The sequence below is a fragment of the Phyllobates terribilis genome, unplaced genomic scaffold (assembly GCF_046119375.1).
Source record: "Phyllobates terribilis strain yellow unplaced genomic scaffold, ASM4611937v1 Scaffold_5__5_contigs__length_657084704, whole genome shotgun sequence".
Taxonomy (NCBI): Eukaryota; Metazoa; Chordata; class Amphibia; order Anura; family Dendrobatidae; genus Phyllobates; species Phyllobates terribilis.
In genome coordinates this window covers 369,739,313-369,767,016 of record NW_027362765.1, presented here as the reverse complement: position 1 = coordinate 369,767,016, position 27,704 = coordinate 369,739,313, and the positions used below count along the sequence as shown (strand labels likewise).

At 41.2% G+C, this 27,704-nt stretch overlaps 1 protein-coding gene across 1 annotated transcript in view; it reads left to right on the top strand.

Moving 5' to 3' along the window:
- The window catches only part of SORCS3 (sortilin related VPS10 domain containing receptor 3), a 921,810-nt gene that overhangs the window by 843,183 nt on the left and 50,923 nt on the right, over positions 1-27,704 (top strand). The window contains exons 20-22 of the mRNA XM_073684759.1: positions 6,074-6,207; positions 13,316-13,439; positions 15,333-15,445. Coding sequence (XP_073540860.1) covers positions 6,074-6,207; positions 13,316-13,439; positions 15,333-15,445 — 371 coding nt within the window. The remainder of the gene's footprint in view (positions 1-6,073; positions 6,208-13,315; positions 13,440-15,332; positions 15,446-27,704) is intronic.

The following is a 27,704-nucleotide window of genomic DNA, read 5'->3' as shown; positions in this document are numbered from 1 at the left end:
CAGTTCAGACTCCACACATAAGACCTCAGGAGTGGACATGGATGTCAGACATATGTACCATCCTCCAAAACTTTGAGGACTCCACCACGCCATAATTAGCGTCACCATCCCTCTTCTCTGTCTTCTGAAACGCTCTCTGCTCACAATCAAAGAGGATGCATTGCAGGTGGAGCACGATGAGATGGAGCAAGGAACCATACAGGGTGATTACACACAGCCCAGCCTCATCTCATCCCAATGTGGATTGGGGAACAATGAGGAAGAGGAGGAAAAGCAGGAGCTAGTTTCATGCGCTATAGATGGTACTACCTGCACAGCGGTCATACCGTCTGTTCAGCGTGGATGGCCAGAGGACAGAGAGGAGGAGGAGGAGAGCATGGTCAGTCGTCCACTTGGTGAGGACACGGAAGTCTTGCCTGTTAGTAGTCTGGCACGCATGGCTGAGTTTATGTTACGCTGCCCTTCCCATGACCCTTGCGTTCTCAAAATTTTGGGTGACAGTCATTACTGGTTGGTGACACTTCTAGACCAACGCTACAAGGGGAACTTTATATCTCTTATTCCTGAGGCGGACAGGTCTACAAAAATGGGGCTGTATCAGAAGGCCCTTGTTGCGGAACTATTAAAAAAATTCCCATCTGATAACGTTGGCGGCAGAGGGCACACTTCATTGGACAACCAAGGAGTACAGGCGAGAGAGACACAACTTCAATCCAGCAGAGGCAGGGGAACACTGTCAAAGTTCTGAGAGAATTTTTTCAGCCCCTCCCATCGCACAAGTCCTGAGGCGCGGGGTACCATCACAAGGAGTGCAAAGTTTGGGAAGATTCTGAAGGAGTACCTTGCCGACCGTACCAACGTCCTCCGTGATTCCTCTGTGCCTTATAATTATTGGGTATCCAAGCTGGATACGTGGAATGAACTGGCTCTCTATGCCTTGGAGGTCCTGGCCTGCCCTGCCGCCAGCGTTTTATCACAGCGGGTTTTTAGTGCCGCTGGTGGAATTATAACTGATAAGCGCATCCGCCTGTCAACTGAAAATGCTGACAGGCTGACTCTTATAAAAATGAACAAGGGCTGGATTGGGCCAGACTTCTCAACACCACCGAATAATAGCAGCGTAACAAACTAAAATCCAGTGTCTTTTCCTGGGAGGTGTATTCCCATGCACCTATTCACACCCACACATGGGTTTATGCTTCCTGATTTTGGCTATTTGCACTTGTTCTCCTCCTTCTCCTCATCCTCCACCACCATATCACCAGGGTGACCGTGGTCCGTGATTTAAAACCAACATAATATTTTTAAATGGTGTTTATGATGCCCGTAAAAATTTTTTTTATACAGTATGTTCATGTATACCCCCCAGGGGTAAATGTTTGTCAGCCCATACACTTAGTGCATGGACATTACAAGTATAGGAGGCCTGCTCCTTTCTAATGGGAACATTTTTTTATGAGGCCCTTCTCCACGTCTCTTCCAAGGGGCATTGGAGTGCCTCCCAATTTTTGGCAGACCTTGCATTCACTGCATAGGCAAACATAATGGGAGACCCACTTCCTAATAATGGGAACATTGTTTTCAGGAGGCCCTCTAACCTCCACGTCTCTTCCAAGGGGCATTGGAGTGCCTCCAAATTTTTGGCAACCCTTGCATTCACTGCATAGGCAAACAAAATAGGAGACCCACTTCCTAAGAATGGGAACATTGTTTTCAGGAGGCCCTCTGACCTCCACGTCTCTTGCAAGGGGTATTGGAGTGTCTCCAAATTTTGGCAGGAGGCCCTCCTCTACGTCTCTTCCAAGGGGCATTGGAGTGCCTCCAAATTTTTGGCAACCCTTGCATTCACTGCATAGGCAAACACAATGGGAGACCCACTTCCTAAAAATGAGAACATTGTTTTCAGGAGGCCCGCCTCTAAGTCTCTTCAAAGGGGTATTGGGGTGCATCCAAATTTTCAAAGTGGTATTGGGGTGCGTCCAAATTTTGGGCAGCCCTGCCACACACTGCATATGCAATAACAGTATAGGAGACCCACTCTTTAGTAATGGGAACAATAAAACATAGCCGGCTGATGGCTCTCTAAGAATTGTGAGGGCCGACTGGTGGTCCTTTAAGAATAGTAAAGGCCGCCTGATGGCCCTATAAAAATAGGGTTTGTGACTTTCAGAGTCCCTCCTTCATAAATGAAACACGATGTGTCTGATGATATCTCACACACCACATGGCCAGATAAAGTTGTAAAATGTTAAAATTACATTTCCTGGTGAATGCATTTGTCACGGTTGAAAGCACTGCAAAAGTGAAAAAGCGCATCAAAAACGCTACGTGAACATAGCCCAAGGTGTGGAGGAGTATTTTTGTTTTTGGTTATTTATTTTGCTTTATATACAAGTCATTACCCTGGAAAGGATTTTCCTTAACATATTTCCCAGGAAAATCCACTTTGGTTTTGTTTTTGTATGTTTTATTGTGAGTCTGTAAAAGTGGCGTAATACCTCTGACAACGTTGTTGATAGAAGTGACCTGGGAGTCAGAAATCTTCCCCATGCTGTCCCCATGTCATTTGAGCACTGTTCCCATCGATTTGGGCAATTTTTAGGCCCTCTGCAGACCACCGGGGGGAGCCGCCTGAAAAATGGTCGAGTTTCCCATAGACTTACATTGGGCTCGTTACTCGGACCGAGGACCCGAGTATTCCAATGTATTCGACCTGGGCATCGAGCACCCAAGCATTTTAGTGCTTGCCCATCACTAATGGTCATAAGTATTCTGACCCTTTGCTCAGTATTGAGTAGAAGCATCCTTTTGAGCTAGTACAGCCATGAGTCTTCTTGGGAATGATGCAACAAGTTTTTCACACCTGGATTTGGGGATCCTCTGCCATTGCTCCTTGCAGATCCTCTCCAGTTCCGTCAGGTTGGATGGTGAACGTTGGTGGACAGCCATTTTCAGGTCTCTCCAGAGATGCTCAATTGGGTTTAGGTCAGGGCTCTGGCTGGGCCAGTCAAGAATGGTCACAGAGTTGTTCTGAAGCCACTCCTTTGTTATTTTAGCTGTGTGCTTAGGGTCATTGTCTTGTTGGAAGGTGAACTTTCGGCCAAGTCTGCGGTCCAGAGCACTCTGGAAGAGGTTTTCATCCAGGATATCTCTGTACTTGGCCGCATTCATGTTTCCTTAAATTGAAACCAGTTGTCCTATCCCTGCAGCTGAAAAACACCCCCATAGCATGATGCTGCCACCACCATGTTTCACTGTTGGGAATGTATTGGGCAGGCAGGTGATGAGCAGTGCCTGATTTTCTCCACACATACCGCTTAGAATTATCACTAAAATGTTCTATCTTCATCTTATTAGACCAGAGAATCTTATTTTTCATAGTCTGGGAGTACTTCATGTGTTTTTGAGCAAACTCTATGCAGGCTTTCATATTTCTTGCACTGAGGAGAGGCTTCCGTCGGGCCACTCTGCCAAAAAGGCCCGACTGGTGGAGGGCTGCAGTGAGAGTTGACTTTGTGGAACTTTCTCCCATCTCCCTACTGCATCTGTGGAGCTCAGCCACAGTGATCTTGGGGTTCTTGTTTACCTCTCTCACCAAGGCTCTTCTCCCACGATTGCTCAGTTTGGCTGGATGGCCAGGTCTAGGAAGACTTCTGGTGGTCCCAAACTTCATCCATTTAAGGATTATGGAGGCCACTGTGCTCTTAGTAACCTTGAGAATTTTTTTATAACCTTGGCCAGATCTGTGCCTTGCCACAATTCTGTCTCTGAGCTCCTTGGGCAGTTCCTTTGAGCTGATGATTCTCATTTGGTCTGACATGCACTGTGAGCTGTGAGGTCTTATATAGACAGGTGTGTGCCTTTTCAAATCAAGTCCTATCAGTTTAACTAAACAACAGCTGGGCTCCAATGAAGGAGTAGAACCATATCAAGGAGGAACACAAGGAAATGGACAGCATGTGACTTATATATGAGTGTGTGAGCAAAGGGTCTGAATACTTATGACCATGTGATATTTCAGTTTTTCTTTTTTAATAAATTTGCAAAAATTTCTACATTTCTGTTTTTTTAGTCAAGATGGGGTGCAGAGTGGACTTTAATGAGAAACAAAAATTAACTTTTTAGACAAAGAGTGAAAAATTTAAAGGGTACAACACAGGATGTAATCTAGGCCAAAATCAGTGAAAAAAAATATCATCAAGTCTCATTTTTGTATAATCACCACTGTGATATTGACTACAATAATGATCTTCACTGTAAAAGGGTTCACCGCTTTGGACATTCTTGCTAATTGATAGATGTATTGACAATGACTTAGGCTGATCACAAAGTGTTCCCTCCTGAGATTACCAGCAATCAGCTGTAATCTGTGGCAATAAGTGTTTAGTTTCCCTGCAGCACCCCCACAGGGGAAATTAAGCATTACACATCAATGTACATGTACATCACAAGGTTGTCTGTGTGATACATTACAGGTCAGATACTCCAGAGCAAGAGTCATCCTTTGTATCCCCTCTCTGTTCTGGATAAGAAGTGAGCATCTTGTAATCGGATCCCCAATATAATTCTGGGCCTTCATCAACTACGCAACTGATGTAAGGGTTAAGAAGCACCCAACAAAGGCTGAATGTGAACATGAAACTGATCTAGATATTAACTCTATGTAGTATTGTTTGACTCTATCAAAGCTTGATCTAGGTGCCCTAATCACCCATCACCATACCCTAATGTATCTAGGTATGGTCACAATTTTCATGCTCAGTAACTTTACATCCTCATTACTTCAGTGGTTGGTTCCACTTCATTGGCATTGTGCCAGCCCTATAGGTGCCAGAACTTTATTTCACTTACTTTCCAGCATGCTCTGTTCTTTGCTATTGTCCAATGGTGTGTTTGCCCTGCACTGAAAGGCTGTGTCTCTAGTCTGCATGTATACAGTTTAAAAGAGAGGAGACTGAGAAACACACTCCTGCACTTCCTGTAGAGAGATATACACAAGACTCGACTTCCTGTAGATACAGACATGCCACCACTTCCTGTAGAGAGACACAGACATGCCCCCATTTCCTGTAGAGAGACAAACACGCCCTCACTTCCTTTAGTGAGTCACAGACATGCCACCACTTCCTGTAGAGATACAATTACAGACATGCCTCCACTTCCTGTAGAGAGATACAGACATGCCTCCACTTCCTGTGTTGAGACACAGACACCCCTCCACTTCCTGTTGAGAGACACAGCCATACTTCCACTTCCTGTAGAGATACAATCTGCCTCTACTTCCTGTAGAGAGTCACAGACATGACACCACTTCCTATAGAGACACAGACACGCCACCACTTCCTGTAGTGAGACACAGACACCCCCCACTTCCTGTAGTGAGACACAGACATGCCTCCACTTCCTTTAGAGAGACAAATACACACCTGCACTTCCTGTAGAGAGATACAACCTGCCTCCACTTCCTGTAGAGAGACACAGACATGCCTCCACTTCCTGTAGATAGACACAGACACGCCGCCACTTCCTGTAGTGAGACACAGACACACCCCCACTTCCTGTGGTGAGACACAGACACGCCTCCACTTCCTGTAGAGAGACACAGACACGCCTCCACTTCCTGTAGATAGACACAGACATGCCTCCACTTCCTGTAGAGAGACACTTACACACCTGCACTTCCTGTAGAGAGATACAACCTGCCTCCACGTCCTGTAGAGAGACACAGACACGCCTCCACTTCCTGTAGATAGACACAGACACACCTCCACTTCCTGTAGATAGACACAGACACGCCTCCACTTCCTGCAATCCATCTTGGAGTCTTTACTGTTACAGAAGGATGACACTTGACAATTAGCAGTAGACAGCAGGTTAGATAGACAGCAGACACTCATTGCTTATCACTTTGTAGGTATTTTTCCTGTGTAAAATAGCAAAATGTTTATATAATTAGATTTTCAGACTACCCATTTATCACATTATCTATCAAATAAGATCGAGTTGTTTGAAATGGCTGCAATCATTCAAGACTATAATTGGCTCTAATGGTCCTTTCTGTGTCCATTCTCAGGTCCCATCGAGCACGTCCACCTGAGAGTGCCCTTCGTTGCCATCCGAAACAAAGAAGTTAACATCAGTGCTGTGGTTTGGCCGTCTCACCCGGGGACTCTCACTTATTTTTGGTGGGTCGGGAACAATACCAAGGTACGATGGACAAGTCTTATTCATCTTGTATGGGCATCCCCACCAATGAGCAGAATTGTGCTAACGTTGGAATCGGGGGGCTCAATAACCTTCAGACACGCTTGATTTAACATGGCGACTCCGCTCGACGTGCGGGAGGGATTGGAAGAGATGAAGATGTAATTCAGTATTCGAGACAAGAACGTAACGGCTCGATGTAGCTTTTAAGACAGGCCCGAGGATTAATGAAGCACGCCTGCTCGGTTTTAACGAGTCTGTCACATGATCTACAACATAGGTTATCCACCTTATAAATCCTATCACCCGCCTCATTTGTAAAGTCATAAATTATTCAAGGGTTTTCTTTCTATCCTTGACTTGATTAAAGAGGCGATCTTTCATTTAAATTAGAGATGGAATCCATCTTTTTTATGGTTATGGAAAGGCTTTTCGTCAGTCAGTGTGAGGCGACGTATGGGGAGGATTGTCTCTTGGTTTAATGGCTCATTTTATAATGACATTGATGTCCCAAGAGAAGATTCAGGAGTGACAGGAGGGCAAAACGAGCCTAATGGGTTTGCAAATTGTTTAGCCACTTCATTATGGGTGTTTAGTGAAAGACGAAAATGTAGGCAACAATGTATCAAAATCTATGTAGGGGGTTTCTTATTTATGTAAGGTATAGGAATTCCTTAAAGTATCTCTAAGCATCATTTAAAGGAGTTTCCAGATGAAGGCAACCCTTATGCATATGGACTAGGAGAGTATATAAATATCAAATCGGGAGCCTCAACAGAAAGCTGCTCTTTATACCTAGCTCCAGTTTTGGTGGGTTTGAGCCATTAACATGTTATACAGGTGTCCATCCATTCATATTTTAATGACCACCCTTCATTACTGCAGCTATAACTTCCCCCATCAATATGAACCAGTGGTGTCAATAGCCTGTGCCATGGTTGTGCCAATAGCCTGTGCCATGGATATGCCAATAGCCTGTGCTATGGATGTGCCAATAGCCTGTGCTATTGATGTGCCAATAGCCTGTGCTATGGATGTGCCAATAGCCTGTGCCTTGGATGTGCCAATAGCCTGTGCCATGGATGTACCAATAGCCTGTGCCATGGATGTGCAAATAGCCTGTGCCATGGATGTACCAATAGCCTGTGCCATGGATGTGCCAATAGCCTGTGCTATGGATGTACCAATAGCCTGTGCTATGGACGTGCCAGTAACCTGTGCCATGGATGTACCAATAGCCTGTGCCATGGATGTGCCAATAGCCTGTGCCAAGGATGTGCCAATAGCCTGTGCCATGAATGTGCCAATAGCCTGTGCCATGGATGTGCCAATAGCCTGTGCTATGGATGTGCCAATAGCCTGTGTCATGAAGGTGGCAATAACCTGTGCCATGGATGTGCCTATAGCCTGTGCCATGGTTGTGCCAATAGCCTGTGCCATGGATGTGCCAATAGCCTGTGCCATGGATATGCCAATAGCCTGTGCTATGGATGTGCCAATAGCCTGTGCCATGGATGTGCCAATAGCCTGTGCTATGGATGTGCCAATAGTCTGTGCCATGGATGTGCCAATTGCCTGTGCCATGGATGTGCCAATAACCTGTGCCATGTATGTGCCAATTGCTGTGCCATGGATGTGCCAATAGCCTGTGCCATGGATGTGCCAATTGCTGTGCCATGGATGTGCCAATAGCCTGTGCCATGGATGTGCCAATAGTCTGTGCCATGGTTGTGCCAATAGCCTGTGCCATGGATATGCCAATAGCCTGTGCCAATAGCCTGTGCCATGGTTCTGCCAATAGCCTGTGCCAATAGCCTGTGCCATGGATATGCCAATAGCCTGTGCCAATAGCCCGTGCCATGGTTCTGCCAATAGCCTGTGCCATGGATGTGCCAATAGCCTGTGCCAATAGCCTGTGCCATGGTTGTGTCCCTGATCATTGTTTTAATATGAACAGGAAACTATGGAAAAAGATAAATATTGACTTAAAATTCTAAAATTTGCATGGGTCTGCTACCTTGTGTCTATTGAGACAACCAATTTTATTCATGCACATTTTAGAATCTAAAGTGAATCTTTATCTTTTTATCACAATTTCTTTTAAAAGGTAAACCTGTCAAGAGACTTCATTACTGTAACTAGTGACATGACTGTGTAGGTCCTAATATAACAATAAAAATAATACCAGCCTTGTATTAATCCGATGTACTAGGGCTGAGAAATCAAGCTCTGAAGCCAACATGCAAATTAGCCAGGAGGTGCAATGTGGGGGTGTGGCCATGTACCATGTAAATTTATACTTTCAGGCTAATTTGCATGTGGCTTTAAAGCTTGATTTCTCAACCCTGGCACATCGGATTACTACAAGACTGGTATCATTTTTATTGTTATAGTTGTACATATACAGCCACATCACTAGTTGCAGTAGTGCAATAATTATGATGGATCCATTGAAGTCCAGAATTTGGTGCTGATCCAATTTTTTAATGTATTTTGAGATATGTTTGTGCCTTTCCTCGATTCAAATCTCTGTTTCCCTTTCATAAAGGGAAATTAATTATACAATTCTTTATACATGCAGCCACCACTAGGGGGAGTTCAGGAACTTACTGCATACTTTGAACCACCCACTTAAACTACAGTATAGCTCCCTCTAGTGGTGGATGGAGGTAACAGAATTTAACTATTTAATTTGGAGCTCTGTATCAGAAAAGCGATATCTAATGGGGGCTATTTGTTTTAACCCCTCTCAACATCTACCTTGCATGTTGAGTACATGGGTATGGTGCGGGCTTGGGAGTTGAGCCTGCACCATACTCAGTGCGTGTCGGCTGTGTTATACAGTAGGCATCTGTTTTTTACGGCCTCTTACAGTGGCATTTATTGGTGTAATCTGTGGTGGGGGTCCACTCCGATACCCTTGGTCTGCACCGCATGGTTTCAATGGATGCTTTTGGCATACTGAAGGTCCCTATCAAAGCCTCTGGCCGGGTTTAATAGGACATCATTAATTTCCCTACATACCTCAATATTGTGGTGCTGCAGTATATGGCACAACCAATCAAAAAAATCACAGGTTCAAGTCCTCTATGGGGAAATCAAAAAATAGTAAAAGCTAATAAGAAAAAAATACCTACTGTTTGTCAATGATTTCACATTTTGTATACTGCCACTTGTGGTGAAATGTGGTACTGCAAGTATAAATTGACTAAGTCTAAGGACAGAGTCATCTGCATGTAACAAAATGTAACATTGTCCCAGTCTTTATTATTGCTTCTGTTATATAATTGTTCTATCGGACTGGACAGTTGCACTTTTTGTATCTTCGTGTGACAATTATGTATCATTATTGATGTCAACTCCCGATCTGCAGCCTCACATGTACATGTTATAAGACATGGCTCCTTTAAATGATGCTCCCAGCCGGGGTTTCTTTGTGCAAAATGACAAGAAAGTAGTTAAATCCTAGTTGGGGAGGGGGGTGAGCTGCCGACTTCTTTAGAAAGAAAGGTAATTACCCTCAAAAGAATAAAACATAAAGGGAGAGGAACATTATTTAAAAGTTTCTCTTTGAAGTGGTGAAAGCGGCAGCTAATAATTATGAAGCCGAACGGGAAAAAAATGAGAGATATTGCCGGCTTAGTGTGAGGGTGGGCATGTCTGGTATAGTGGCTGAGCCGATCTGCGGGTTTAGGATAATGGGAGTAGTTGTTTGCTGCGTTTCCCCTTTACCTGTGGTCTATGAGCAGCAGCTGTGCAGAGTAGTCGATAGTGGGGGCACTATAGGGGGTGCACATCTTACTATCACACATGGGCTCTTTATGTGGACCCACGTAGGAGGACAGCATGGTCCTCAAACAGGTTTTGACTTCTGCAAGCGCCGGATAAAAATCTGTTACAATAAATAATAAAATGTTATGGCAGCACCGTCACAGCCATAATCATTGAAAAAGTACCAAAAAAGTGAACAAATGCCAGCAGACAAGCCACAGTGCCATACAAATAATTATATAATACCGTCATACAGTAAACCAACATAACCAAGCTCTGATAATACCAGCAGATACTGTCTAAATAATACTGCCATATGGTTCTCTAATAATAGTCAATACATCCAAATGCCTGAATCACTGACTGTGTACAGTTAGGCAAAAAGGTGCCTTAAATGTATTAAAATCCCATGAAGATACTTAATATTACTAGCTAATAACTGAGTCACACTTGCAAGGCAGGTCCAGTGTCCCTCTACCCTGACGCGCGTTTTGCACTGCTTCTTCATGGCGTGTGTCTGGGAGAGGGATGCTAGTCTGTTTAAATGCATTAGGATGGCCAATGCTGTAGGTCACAGTTCATGGGGAACTGCTGGAGAGAGTTCAATGGATAGGGGCGGCACATAAAGCCCCAGTCCCAACCCTAACACATGACATCTGTGTGAAGTCTGATGTTTCACACGCACCCATAGACTTGAATGGGAGAGTGCGATACGCTCCGATGCAATCGTAGCATCCGAATCATCATGAGAAGATAATCGCAGACCTGCTCTGCCCCATAGTAAAACATTGGGCCGAGCGCTGTCAGATAAAACATCAGAGAGCAGACTCCAGTGTGAGCGAACACTTAAATATAGTATTGTATACACATCGTATCTTTAAAAGACAGTAAATAAGGGCGAAGTTATTCACCTATAGCGATAGTTTTCATGGTAATTATCTTACCTCCCCATCATGTTAAGTAGAGAATCTGATTGGGGTCATAATCCCATTGTGATAGAATGATCTCCAGTTCACGTCCTTTATTATTCTCACGTTCAAACACTAATTACACACTTGTATTCTGTTGATAATGGGGGTTTTATTACTATAATACATACTTTTATATTTATCCTCTTTTTCTCATAATATTTTTATCAAAAATCACAGTGATTATGGGATATGTACTTTCCTTTTTTCTAACTCTTTTAATGTTTTCATTATTAATAATGTGGTACAATACATTATAGGCACCAATATTATATATACTAGAATGTTCTGAATGTAATACATTCAATTATGGATATTCTTGTTCACACCTGTGAGATATAGTGGGAGACGACGATAATGATAGAGGAATGTGTCCCCAGTGCTTATATTGATACATCTTGGAACTATCAGATTAGACATATTATTAACTGCTACTTTGTATACAGGCGAGGCTATCCGATGCCCAAATAATGCATTGCTGACAGGTGTATCACCCTCCACACAGGTGTATCACCCTCCACACAGGTGTATCACCCTCCAGACAGGTGTATCACCCTCCACACAGGTGTATCACCCTCCAGACAGGTGTATCACCCCCCCGACAGGTGTATCACCCACCAGACAGGTGTATCACCCTCCACACAGGTGTATCACCCTCCAGACAGGTGTATCACCCCCCCGACAGGTGTATCACCCACCAGACAGGTGTATCACCCCCCAGACAGGTGTATCACCCTCCAGACTGGTGTATCACCCTCCATACAGGTGTATCACCCCCCAGACAGGTGTATCACCCCCCCAGACAGGTGTATCACCCCCCCCCAGACAGGTGTATCACACACCCCCAGACAGGTGTAACACCCCCCAGACAGATGTAACACCCCCCAGACAGGTGTATCACCCCCCAGACAGGTGTATCACCCTCCAGACAGGCGTATTACTCCCCCAGACAGATGTAACACCCCCCAGACAGGTGTATCACCCCCCCCAGACAGGTGTATCACCCCCCCCCAGACAGGTGTATCACCCCCCCAGACAGGTGTATCACCCCCCCCCCCCAGACAGGTGTATCACCCCCCCCCCCAGACAGGTGTATCACCCCCCCAGACAGGTGTATCACACACCCCCAGACAGGTGTAACACCCCCCAGACAGGTGTAACACCCCCCAGACAGATGTAACACCCCCCAGACAGGTGTATCACCCTCCAGACAGGCGTATTACTCCCCCAGACAGATGTAACACCCCCCAGACAGGTGTATCACCCCCCAGACAGGTGTATCACCCTCCAGACAGGTGTATCACCCCCCAGACAGGTGTATTACTCCGCCAGACAGATGTAACACCCCCCAGACAGATGTATCACCCCCCCAGACTGGTGTATCACCCCCCAGACAGGCGTATTACTCCCCCAGACATATGTAACACCCCCCAGACAGGTGTATCACCCCCCAGACAGGCGTATTACTCCCCCAGACAGGTGTATCACCCCCCAGACAGGTGTATCACCCCCCAGACAGGCGTATTACTCCCCCAGACAGATGTAACACCCCCCAGACAGGTGTATCACCCCCCCCAGACAGGTGTATCACCCTCCAGACAGGTGTATCACCCCCCAGACAGGCGTATTACTCCCCCAGACAGATGTAACACCCCCCAGACAGGTGTATCACCCTCCAGACAGGTGTATCACCCTCCAGACAGGTGTATTACTCCCCCAGACAGATGTATCACCCCCCAGACAGGTGTATCACCCTCCAGACAGGTGTATCACCCCCCAGACAGGTGTATCACCCCCCAGACACCCCTTGAGTCCGCGTTTATTTTTATTTTTATTTTTTTTCCGTTTGTTCCTCCCCTTCATCCATGAGCCATAATTTTTTCATTTTTCTGTCTACCTTGCCGTACAAGAGTTTGTGTTTTGCAAGACGAGTTTTGAAAGGCACCTTCACTTTACTGAAAGATGGGAAATAAATTCCAAGGTGGGGTGGAATTGCAAAAACAAAAAAAAATAGTATAGTTGTATCAGGGCTTCTTATTTTGCCTTACAAGCTGTGATTTTTCTCCGGATGCATATGACTTTCTGATCTATTTTCATTTTAAATTTACAGCTTATATCTAAAGGTCATTAGTGCTGCATTATGTATGTGCAATGGGATATGTTGCCATAAGGCGTATTTAGGGCACAATTGGGATCAGAGCTTCCTGTAAGAGACAGAGACCATAACAAATGGAGGAGACCACCTCTGTCCGCCCAGTGGCTCCCTACATTGTGATCTCTGGATGCCAATGTGTTTCCAGACCTGATAGATTGCCTGTTACATTGTGGATATGTTACTGACCACACAGGACACTTCTCTTCTATATTTCCAGCCTCTGATCACCCTGGACTGCAGCATCTCACTGACATTTCATGTGGAAGGTGTGAACACCATCACCGTGCAGGTGTCCTCTGGAAACGCTCTCATACAGGACACCAAAGAGGTTGCTGTACACGGTAAGTCCTTCTGATATACCATGTAAGCAGTTAGTGTCAAGTCTTTAAAGTCAACAGTATAACCCCCTAATATCCCTGTATAGTAATAATGGGAACACTATGATGTCCAAAAGCCACAGATACAGATTAGACTGTTCTTGATGGGAGTCCATACACCTTTAAGGGCCCATACAGGGCAGGCATGCAGGGGTAATGTTTATTTTATGGACAAAAAATAATGTGTATCCTTTTTAGTTAGTAGTAGATTGTGTCTTGGTGTCCACCTCCAGTAGGCGTATGCACCATAAAATGATGCACGGCAGAACGCACGTTCAATCTGTTGCCACCATTATAGTCTATGGCCCCTTCGGTGCATACTTTCCAATCCCATTTTGCAGGGGGTTCGGACATAAGCCGCGACGTGAGCCACTGAACGGCTGCTTGAACGCCATGTGAAAGCCCCTTATACTGGTGGCACGTGGAATCCTTACTTTGGGCAATTTTCTCAACTTTTGCGCCAAATGTGAATCCTTTAAAGACTACAATATGTCTTTCTTTGCAATATTACATTGTAGCACTCAGTTTTTTGGGGCACTGAAGACACGGAGTCCATCTTTGGTTGATCTAATCCCCTTTGATTACGGGGCGTTAATCCAAGGGTCATTGAAAAAGATTTGGAGGAGGAAATAGACACCCATTCCTTCTGGGTCACCATATTTGGCACCAGAATAAGAGGTCTAGTCTGATCTTCGCCACTGGGTATAATTCTGTTTAATTCACAACTCCTTGATATTATGGGTCTTGTACCTTTTTGATTCATGGTCATTGGTTTATGCCATTTTCTAGAAAAGATTATTTTAAGGAGAGATGGAGAGAGCACGTATCCTACCCTCAATATCTGATCATTGGGGGTCCAACGTTCATAACCTTGATGACCTTCTTCATCGGTACCAGGCACAAGCGTCATTCCATAAGGCTGTTCCTGGTATTGAAACTAAAAGTAGTTGAGTTTAATTCTTGTACATGCGACTAAATTGCAATACCAGGAACAAAAATAACGGAATGGGGGGCACTGTGGCTTGAAAACAATAAAGGGGAAGCGGACACTTTTTTTCTGCTGACCGTGGTGGTGCTTTAGTCCAGCCTCCCATGACCATGAATACTATGGTCGAGGATACCTCCTTAATAAACAGAGGTCATCATTGTTGCGTTTTTTTCAATTATTTTTGAATAAAGGGGTTTTCTAGGGCTTGGGGTCTGTCATTAATATCAGATAGGTAGGAGTCTAACACCGATCAGCCGTGGCCAGAAGCGTACAGTGTACGAGCCGGAACAGCACAGCCCCATATAAGTAGTGGTCGTTTCTTGTACCCGAGAATAACGACTATACGATGTATGGGGCTCTGATGTTCCAGCTCCGTACACCGCGTACATCCAGCCTCCGCAGGACCAGGTATCGGCTGATAGATTGACCCCCACCAATCTGATATTAGTCCCTGTCCTAGAAAAAAAATGACAGAAATTACAAAAACATGAAACTAAATTGCAACTTCTTCCTCCAGAATCCAAACATCATGGCGAGCAGCCATCTGTCCTGTAAGGGACATGAGCAGACGAGATCTCCGAGTACAATGTCATTATCCAATTGGTGACAATGTTAATTTAAAAAGCCATTAAGTGTCTGTGGGCGCACCGCTGGCCGCATGCTACCTGATGGCCTCCGGCGGCTAATGAATATCTACTCTGATAGGCAGAAGTCTGTAAGCCGCCTTCTGTATGACGTGAAAGCAGAGAGATTTTTTTTGAAGTTTGTCGAAATTTTCCATTCCAAGACTCCAACAAAGTCAGTGCTGAATATTAAAAGGCGATGCCCGGGGAATTGACACAAAGCGTCTTTTAATGGTTGTGTTTCAGAGTATTTCCAGTCACAGCTGTTGTCATTTTCTCCGAATCTGGATTATCACAATCCCGACATCCCCGAGTGGAGACAAGACATCAGCAAGCTCATTAAGAAGGCTCTGATACAGGTAGGTAACAGGGGCGGCGGCGGAGGGCTGCGACATACGCTGTACGCTGCCGGGCATGAAACAGGAGACGCATGGAGGTACAGTGAGGTACTGTCATATGGAGGATGATCAAACGGAGCACGCGCCTGAATCACCTGAGATAACACAGTATCATCTCTTACTACATCACAGTATCACCTTATACTATATCACATTGCCATCTCCCACTACATTACAGTATCATCTCACACTATATCACAGTATCATCTCACACTATATCACAGTATCATCTCACACTATATCACAGTATCATCTCACACTACATCACAGTATCATCTCACACTACATCACAGTATCATCTCACACTATATCACAGTATTATCTCACACTATATCACAGTATCATCTCACACTATATCACAGTATCATCTCCCACTACATCACAGTATTATCTCACACTATATCACAGTATCATCTCACACTATATCACAGTATCATCTCACACTACATCACAGTATTATCTCACACTATATCACAGTATCATCTCACACTATATCACAGTATCATCTCACACTATATCACAGTATATTCTCACACTACATCACAGTATCATCTCACACTATATCACAGTATCATCTCACACTATATCACAGTATCATCTCACACTATATCACAGTATCATCTCACACTACATCACAGTATCATCTCCCACTATATCACAGTATCATCTCACACTACATCACAGTATCATCTCACACTATATCACAGTATCATCTCACACTACATCACAGTATTATCTCACACTATATCACAGTATCATCTCACACTATATCACAGTATCATCTCACACTACATCACAGTATTATCTCACACTATATCACAGTATCATCTCACACTATATCACAGTATCATCTCACACTATATCACAGTATATTCTCACACTACATCACAGTATCATCTCACACTATATCACAGTATATTCTCACACTATATCACAGTATCATCTCACACTACATCACAGTATCATCTCACACTATATCACAGTATATTCTCACACTACATCACAGTATCATCTCACACTATATCACAGTATCATCTCACACTACATCACAGTATTATCTCACACTATATCACAGTATCATTTCACACTACATCACAGTATCATCTCACACTATATCACAGTATCATCTCACACTACATCACAGTATCATCTCACACTATATCACAGTATATTCTCACACTATATCACAGTATCATCTCACACTACATCACAGTATCATCTCACACTATATCACAGTATATTCTCACACTACATCACAGTATCATCTCACACTATATCACAGTATATTCTCACACTATATCACAGTATCATCTCACACTACATCACAGTATCATCTCACACTATATCACAGTATATTCTCACACTACATCACAGTATCATCTCACACTATATCACAGTATATTCTCACACTACATCACAGTATCATCTCACACTATATCACAGTATCATCTCACACTATATCACAGTATTATCTCACACTATATCACAGTATCATTTCACACTACATCACAGTATCATCTCACACTATATCACAGTATCATCTCACACTACATCACAGTATCATCTCACACTATATCACAGTATATTCTCACACTATATCACAGTATCATCTCACACTACATCACAGTATCATCTCACACTATATCACAGTATATTCTCACACTACATCACAGTATCATCTCACACTATATCACAGTATATTCTCACACTATATCACAGTATCATCTCACACTACATCACAGTATCATCTCACACTATATCACAGTATATTCTCACACTACATCACAGTATCATCTCACACTACATCACAGTATCATCTCACACTATATCACAGTATCATCTCACACTACATCACAGTATTATCTCACACTATATCACAGTATCATCTCACACTATATCACAGTATATTCTCACACTACATCACAGTATCATCTCACACTATATCACAGTATCATCTCACACTATATCACAGTATCATCTCACACTATATCACAGTATATTCTCACACTATATCACAGTATCATCTCACACTATATCACAGTATCATCTCACACTATATCACAGTATCATCTCACACTACATCACAGTATCATCTCCCACTATATCACATTATCATCTCACACTACATCACAGTATCATCTCCCACTATATCACAGTATCATCTCACACTATATCACAGTATCATCTCACACTACATCACAGTATCATCTCACACTATATCACAGTATATTCTCACACTATATCACAGTATCATCTCACACTACATCACAGTATCATCTCACACTATATCACAGTATATTCTCACACTATATCACAGTATCATCTCACACTATATCACAGTATCATCTCACACTATATCACAGTATCATCTCACACTATATCACAGTATCATCTCACACTACATCACAGTATCATCTCACACTATATCACAGTATCATCTCACACTATATCACAGTATCATCTCACACTACATCACAGTATCATCTCACACTATATCACAGTATATTCTCACACTATATCACAGTATCATCTCACACTATATCACAGAATCATCTCACACTATATCACAGTATCATCTCACACTATATCACAGTATCATCTTACACTATATCACAGTATCATCTCACACTATATCACAGTATTATCTTACACTATATCACAGAATCATCTCACACTATATCACAGTATATTCTCACACTATATCACAATATCATCTTACACTATATCACAGTATCATCTTACACTATATCACAGTATCATCTCACTATATCACAGTATCATCTCACACTATATCACAGTATCATCTTACACTATATCACAGTATCATCTCACACTATATCACAGTATCATCTCACACTATATCATAGTATCATCTCACACTATATCACAGTATCATCTCACACTACATCACAGTATCATCTCCCACTATATCACAGTATCATCTCACACTACATCACAGTATCATCTCACACTATATCACAGTATCATCTCACACTACATCACAGTATTATCTCACACTATATCACAGTATCATCTCACACTATATCACAGTATCATCTCACACTACATCACAGTATTATCTCACACTATATCACAGTATCATCTCACACTATATCACAGTATCATCTCACACTATATCACAGTATATTCTCACACTACATCACAGTATCATCTCACACTATATCACAGTATCATCTCACACTATATCACAGTATATTCTCACACTACATCACAGTATCATCTCACACTATATCACAGTATATTCTCACACTATATCACAGTATATTCTCACACTACATCACAGTATCATCTCACACTATATCACAGTATCATCTCACACTACATCACAGTATCATCTCACACTATATCACAGTATATTCTCACACTATATCACAGTATCATCTCACACTACATCACAGTATCATCTCACACTATATCACAGTATATTCTCACACTACATCACAGTATCATCTCACACTATATCACAGTATATTCTCACACTATATCACAGTATCATCTCACACTACATCACAGTATCATCTCACACTATATCACAGTATCATCTCACACTATATCACAGTATCATCTCACACTACATCACAGTATCATCTCACACTATATCACAGTATCATCTCACACTATATCACAGTATATTCTCACACTACATCACAGTATCATCTCACACTATATCACAGTATCATCTCACACTATATCACAGTATATTCTCACACTATATCACAGTATCATCTCACACTATATCACAGTATCATCTCACACTATATCACAGTATCATCTCACACTACATCACAGTATCATCTCCCACTATATCACAGTATCATCTCACACTATATCACAGTATCATCTCACACTATATCACAGTATCATCTCACACTACATCACAGTATCATCTCACACTATATCACAGTATATTCTCACACTATATCACAGTATCATCTCACACTACATCACAGTATCATCTCACACTATATCACAGTATATTCTCACACTATATCACAGTATCATCTCACACTATATCACAGTATCATCTCACACTATATCACAGTATCATCTCACACTATATCACAGTATCATCTCACACTACATCACAGTATCATCTCACACTATATCACAGTATCATCTCACACTATATCACAGTATCATCTCACACTACATCACAGTATCATCTCACACTATATCACAGTATATTCTCACACTATATCACAGTATCATCTCACACTATATCACAGAATCATCTCACACTATATCACAGTATCATCTCACACTATATCACAGTATCATCTTACACTATATTACAGTATCATCTCACACTATATCACAGTATCATCTTACACTATATGACAGAATCATCTCACACTATATCACAGTATATTCTCACACTATATCACAATATCATCTTACACTATATCACAGTATCATCTTACACTATATCACAGTATCATCTCACTATATCACAGTATCATCTCACACTATATCACAGTATCATCTCACACTATATCACAGTATCATCTCACACTATATCACAGTATCATCTCACACTACATCACAGTATCATCTCACACTATATCACAGTATATTCTCACACTATATCACAGTATCATCTTACACTATATCACAGTATCATCTCACACTATATCACAGTATCATCTCACACTATATCACAGTATCATCTCCCACTACATCACAGTATCATCTCACACTATATCACAGTATCATCTCACACTATATCACAGTATCATCTCCCACTACATCACAGTATCATCTCACACTATATCACAGTATCATCTCACACTATATCACAGTATCATCTCACACTACATCACAGTATCATCTCACACTATATCACAGTATATTCTCACACTATATCACAGTATCATCTCACACTATATCACAGTATCATCTAACACTACATCACAGTATCATCTCACACTATATCACAGTATATTCTCACACTATATCACAGTATCATGTCACACTATATCACAGAATCATCTCACACTATATCACAGTATCATCTCACACTATTTCACAGTATATTCTCACACTATATCACAGTATCATCTTACACTATATCACAGTATCATCTTACACTATATCACAGTATCATCTCACTATATCACAGTATCATCTCACACTATATCACAGTATCATCTCCCACTACATCACAGTATCATCTCACACTATATCACAGTATCATCTCACACTATATCACAGTATCATCTCCCACTACATCACAGTATCATCTCACACTATATCACAGTATCATCTCACACTATATCACAGTATCATCTCACACTATATCACAGTATATTCTCACACTATATCACAGTATATTCTCACACTACATCACAGTATCATCTCCCACTACATCACAGTATCATCTCATGCTATATCACAGTATCATCTCACACTATATCACAGTATCATCTCACACTATATCACAGTATATTCTCACACTACATCACAGTATCATCTCCCACTACATCACAGTATCATCTCATGCTATATCACAGTATCATCTCACACTACATCACAGTATCATCTCACACTACATCACAGTATCATCTCCCACTATATCACAGTATCATCTCACACTATATCACAGTATATTCTCACACTATATCACAGTATCATCTTACACTATATCACAGTATCATCTTACACTATATCACAGTATCATCTCACTATATCACAGTATCATCTCACACTATATCACAGTATCATCTCACACTATATCACAGTATCATCTCACACTATATCACAGTATCATCTCACACTACATCACAGTATCATCTCCCACTACATCACAGTATCATCTCACACTATATCACAGTATCATCTCACACTATATCACAGTATCATCTCACACTATATCACAGTATATTCTCACACTATATCACAGTATATTCTCACACTACATCACAGTATCATCTCCCACTACATCACAGTATCATCTCATACTATATAACAGTATCATCTCACACTATATCACAGTATATTCTCACACTACATCACAGTATCATCTCACACTACATCACAGTATCATCTCCCACTATATCACAGTATCATCTCACACTATATCACAGTATCATCTCTCACTATATCACAGTATCATCTCATACTATATCACAGTATCATCTCCCACTATATCACAGTATCATCTCTCACTATATCACAGTATCATCTCTTACTATATCACAGTATCATCTCACACTATATCACAGTATATTCTCACACTACATCACAGTATCATCTCACACTACATCACAGTATCATCTCCCACTATATCACAGTATCATCTCACACTATATCACAGTATCATCTCACACTATATCACAGTATATTCTCACACTACATCACAGTATCATCTCCCACTACATCACAGTATCATCTCATACTATATCACAGTATCATCTCACACTATATCACAGTATCATCTCACACTATATCACAGTATCATCTCAAACTATATCACAGTATAATCTCATACTACATCACAGTATCATCTCATACTATATCACAGTATTATCTCTCACTATATCACAGTATCATCTCACACTATATCACAGTATCATCTCCCACTACATCACAGTATCATCTCATACTATATCAATGTATATTCTCACACTATATCACAGTATCATCTCACACTATATCACAGTATATTCTCACACTACATCACAGTATCATCTCACACTACATCACAGTATCATCTCACACTATATCACAGTATCATCTCAAACTATATCACAGTATCATCTCCCACTACATCACAGTATCATCTCATACTATATCACAGTATCATCTCACACTATATCACAGTATATTCTCACACTACATCACAGTATCATCTCACACTACATCACAGTATCATCTCCCACTATATCACAGTATCATCTCACACTATATCACAGTATCATCTCACACTATATCACAGTATCATCTCACACTACATCACAGTATCATCTCACACTATATCACAGTATATTCTCACACTATATCACAGTATCATCTCACACTACATCACAGTATTATATCACAGTATATTCTCACACTATATCACAGTATCATCTCACACTATATCACAGTATCATCTCACACTATATCACAGTATCATCTCACACTATATGACAGTATCATCTCACACTACATCACAGTATCATCTCACACTATATCACAGTATCATCTCACACTATATCACAGTATCATCTCACACTACATCACAGTATCATCTCACACTATATCACAGTATATTCTCACACTATATCACAGTATCATCTCACGCTATATCACAGAATCATCTCACACTATATCACAGTATCATCTCACACTATATCACAGTATCATCTTACACTATATCACAGTATCATCTCACACTATATCACAGTATCATCTTACACTATATGACAGAATCATCTCACACTATATCACAGTATATTCTCACACTATATCACAGTATCATCTTACACTATATCACAGTATCATCTTACACTATATCACAGTATCATCTCACTATATCACAGTATCATCTCACACTATATCACAGTATCATCTCACACTATATCACAGTATCATCTCACACTACATCACAATATCATCTCACACTATATCACAGTATATTCTCACACTATATCACAGTATCATCTTACACTATATCACAGTATCATCTCACACTATATCACAGTATCATCTCACACTATATCACAGTATCATCTCCCACTACATCACAGTATCATCTCACACTATATCACAGTATCATCTCACACTATATCACAGTATCATCTCCCACTACATCACAGTATCATCTCACACTATATCACAGTATCATCTCACACTATATCACAGTATCATCTCACACTACATCACAGTATCATCTCACACTATATCACAGTATATTCTCACACTATATCACAGTATCATCTCACACTATATCACAGTATCATCTAACACTACATCACAGTATCATCTCACACTATATCACAGTATATTCTCACACTATATCACAGTATCATCTCACACTATATCACAGAATCTTCTCACACTATATCACAGTATCATCTCACACTATTTCACAGTATATTCTCACACTATATCACAGTATCATCTTACACTATATCACAGTATCATCTTACACTATATCACAGTATCATCTCACTATATCACAGTATCATCTTACAGTATATCACAGTATCATCTTACACTATATCACAGTATCATCTCACTATATCACAGTATCATCTCACACTATATCACAGTATCATCTCACACTATATCACAGTATCATCTCCCACTACATCACAGTATCATCTCACACTATATAACAGTATCATCTCACACTATATCACAGTATCATCTCACACTATATCACAGTATCATCTCACACTATATCACAGTATATTCTCACACTATATCACAGTATATTCTCACACTACATCACAGTATCATCTCCCACTACATCTCAGTATCATCTCATACTATATCACAGTATCATCTCACACTATATCACAGTATCATCTCACACTATATCACAGTATATTCTCACACTACATCACAGTATCATCTCACACTACATCACAGTATCATCTCCCACTATATCACAGTATCATCTCACACTATATCACAGTATATTCTCACACTATATCACAGTATCATCTTACACTATATCACAGTATCATCTTACACTATATCACAGTATCATCTCACTATATCACAGTATCATCTCACACTATATCACAGTATCATCTCACACTATATCACAGTATCATCTCACACTATATCACAGTATCATCTCACACTACATCACAGTATCATCTCACACTATATCACAGTATATTCTCACACTATATCACAGTATCATCTTACACTATATCACAGTATCATCCCACACTATATCACAGTATCATCTCACACTACATCACAGTATCATCTCACACTATATCACAGTATCATCTCACACTACATCACAGTATCATCTCACACTATATCACAGTATCATCTCACACTATATCACAGTATCATCTCCCACTACATCACAATATCATCTCACACTATATCACAGTATCATCTCACACTATATCACAGTATCATCTCACACTATATCACAGTATATTCTCACACTATATCTCAGTATATTCTCACACTACATCACAGTATCATCTCCCACTACATCACAGTATCATCTCATACTATATAACAGTATCATCTCACACTATATCACAGTATATTCTCACACTACATCACAGTATCATCTCACACTACATCACAGTATCATCTCCCACTATATCACAGTATCATCTCACACTATATCACAGTATCATCTCTCACTATATCACAGTATCATCTCATACTATATCACAGTATCATCTCCCACTATATCACAGTATCATCTCTCACTATATCACAGTATCATCTCATACTATATCACAGTATCATCTCACACTATATCACAGTATATTCTCACACTACATCACAGTATCATCTCACACTACATCACAGTATCATCTCCCACTACATCACAGTATCATCTCATACTATATCAATGTATATTCTCACACTATATCACAGTATCATCTCACACTATATCACAGTATATTCTCACACTACATCACAGTATCATCTCACACTACATCACAGTATCATCTCACACTATATCACAGTATCATCTCAAACTATATCACAGTATCATCTCCCACTACATCACAGTATCATCTCATACTATATCACAGTATCATCTCACACTATATCACAGTATATTCTCACAATACATCACAGTATCATCTCACACTACATCACAGTATCATCTCACACTATATCACAGTATCATCTCACACTATATCACAGTATCATCTCCCACTACATCACAGTATCATCTCACACTATATCACAGTATATTCTCACACTACATCACAGTATCATCTCACACTGTATCACAGTATATTCTCACACTACATCACAGTATCATCTCACACTACATCACAGAATCATCTCACACTATATCACAGTATCATCTCACACTATATCACAGTATCATCTCACACTATATCACAGTATCATCTCTCACTATATCACAGTATCATCTCACACTATATCACAGTATATTCTCACACTACATCAAAGTATCATCTCACACTATATCACAGTATCATCTCCCACTACATCACAGTGTCATCTCACACTATATCACAGTATCATCTCATACTATATCAAAGTATATTCTCACACTATATCACAGTATCATCTCGCACTATATCACAGTATATTCTCACACTACATCACAGTATCATCTCACACTACATCACAGTATCATCTCACACTATATCACAGTATCATCTCAAACTATATCACAGTATCATCTCCCACTACATCACAGTATCATCTCATACTACAGTGCCTACAAGTAGTATTCAACCCCCTGCAGATTTTGCTGGTTGACACACACGGAATTAACTTGGCATTGTGACATTTGTACTGTAGATCAGCCTGGAAGTGGGAAATGCACTGCAGCAACTTTTTTTTTTTAATTTATTTTTTTTTTTTTAAAAAACGTTAAAAGTTAATTCAGAGTGTCATTTATTATTCAACCCCTCAAACCACAAGAATTCTGTTTGGTCCCCCTAAAGTATTAAGAAGTAGTTCAGGCACCAAGAATAATGAGCTTCACATGTGTGGATTAAAGATCTCTTTTGCCAGCCTTTTCTGACTATTTAAGACCCTCCCCAAACTTGTGAACAGCACTCAGACATGGTCAACATGGGAAAGACAAAGGAGCATTCCAAGGCCATCAGAGACAAGATCGTGGAGGGTCACAAGGCTGGCAAGGGCTACAAAATCCTTTCCAAGGAGTTGGGCCTACCTGTCTCCACTGTTGGGAGCATCATCCATAAGTGGAAGGCTTATGGAACTACTGTTAGCCTTCCACGGCCTGGACAGCGTTTGAAAGTGTCCTCCCGTGCCGAGGCCAGGCTTGTCCGAAGAGTCAAGGCTAACCCAAGGACAACAAGGAAGGAGCTCCGGGAAGATCTCATGGCAGTGGGGACATTGGTTTCAGTCAATACCATAAGTAACGTACTCCACCGCAATGGTCTCCGTTCCAGACGAGCCCGTAAGGTACCTTTATTTTCAAAGCGTCATGTCAAGGCTCGTCTACAGTTTGCTCATGATCACTTGGAGGACTCTGAGACAGACTGGTTCAAGGTTCTATGGTCTGATGAGACCAAGATCGAGATCCTTGGTGCCAACCACACACGTGACGTTTGGAGACTGGATGGCACTGCATACGACCCCAAGAATACCATCCCTACAGTCAAGCATGGTGGTGGCAGCATCATGCTGTGGGGCTGTTTCTCAGCCAAGGGGCCTGGCCATCTGGTCCGCATCCATGGGAAGATGGATAGCACGGCCTACCTGGAGATTTTGGCCAAGAACCTCCGCTCCTCCATCAAAGATCTTAAGATGGGTCGTAATTTCATCTTCCAACAAGACAATGACCCAAAGCACACAGCCAAGAAAACTAAGGCCTGGTTCAAGAGGGAAAAAGTCAAGGTGTTGGAGTGGCCTAGTCAGTCTCCTGACCTTAACCCAATTGAAAACTTGTGGAAGGAGCTCAAGAATAAAGTCCACATGAGACACCCAAAGAACCTAGATAACTTGGAGAAGATCTGCATGGAGGAGTGGGCCAAGATAACTCCACAGACCTGTGCCGGCCTGATCAGGTCTTATAAAAGACGATTATTAGCTGTAATTGCAAACAAGGGTTATTCCACAAAATATTAAACATAGGGGTTGAATAATAATTGACCCACACTTTTATGTTTAAAATTTAATAAAATTCAACTGAGCAACATAACTTTTTGGTTTGTAAGATTTATGCTTCTGTTCATAAAACCTACTCTCGTTTGCAGTTTGAAGGCTCTAACTTATTTGCATCTTATCAAACCAGCTAAATCTGCAGGGGGTTGAATACTACTTGTAGGCACTGTATATCACAGTATCATCTCACACTATATCACAGTATATTCTCACACTACATCACAGTATCATCTCACACTACATCACAGTATCATCTCACACTATATCACAGTATCATCTCACACTATATCACAGTATATTCTCACACTACATCACAGTATCATCTCACACTACATCACAGTATCATCTCACACTATATCACAGTATCATCTCACACTATATCACAGTATCATCT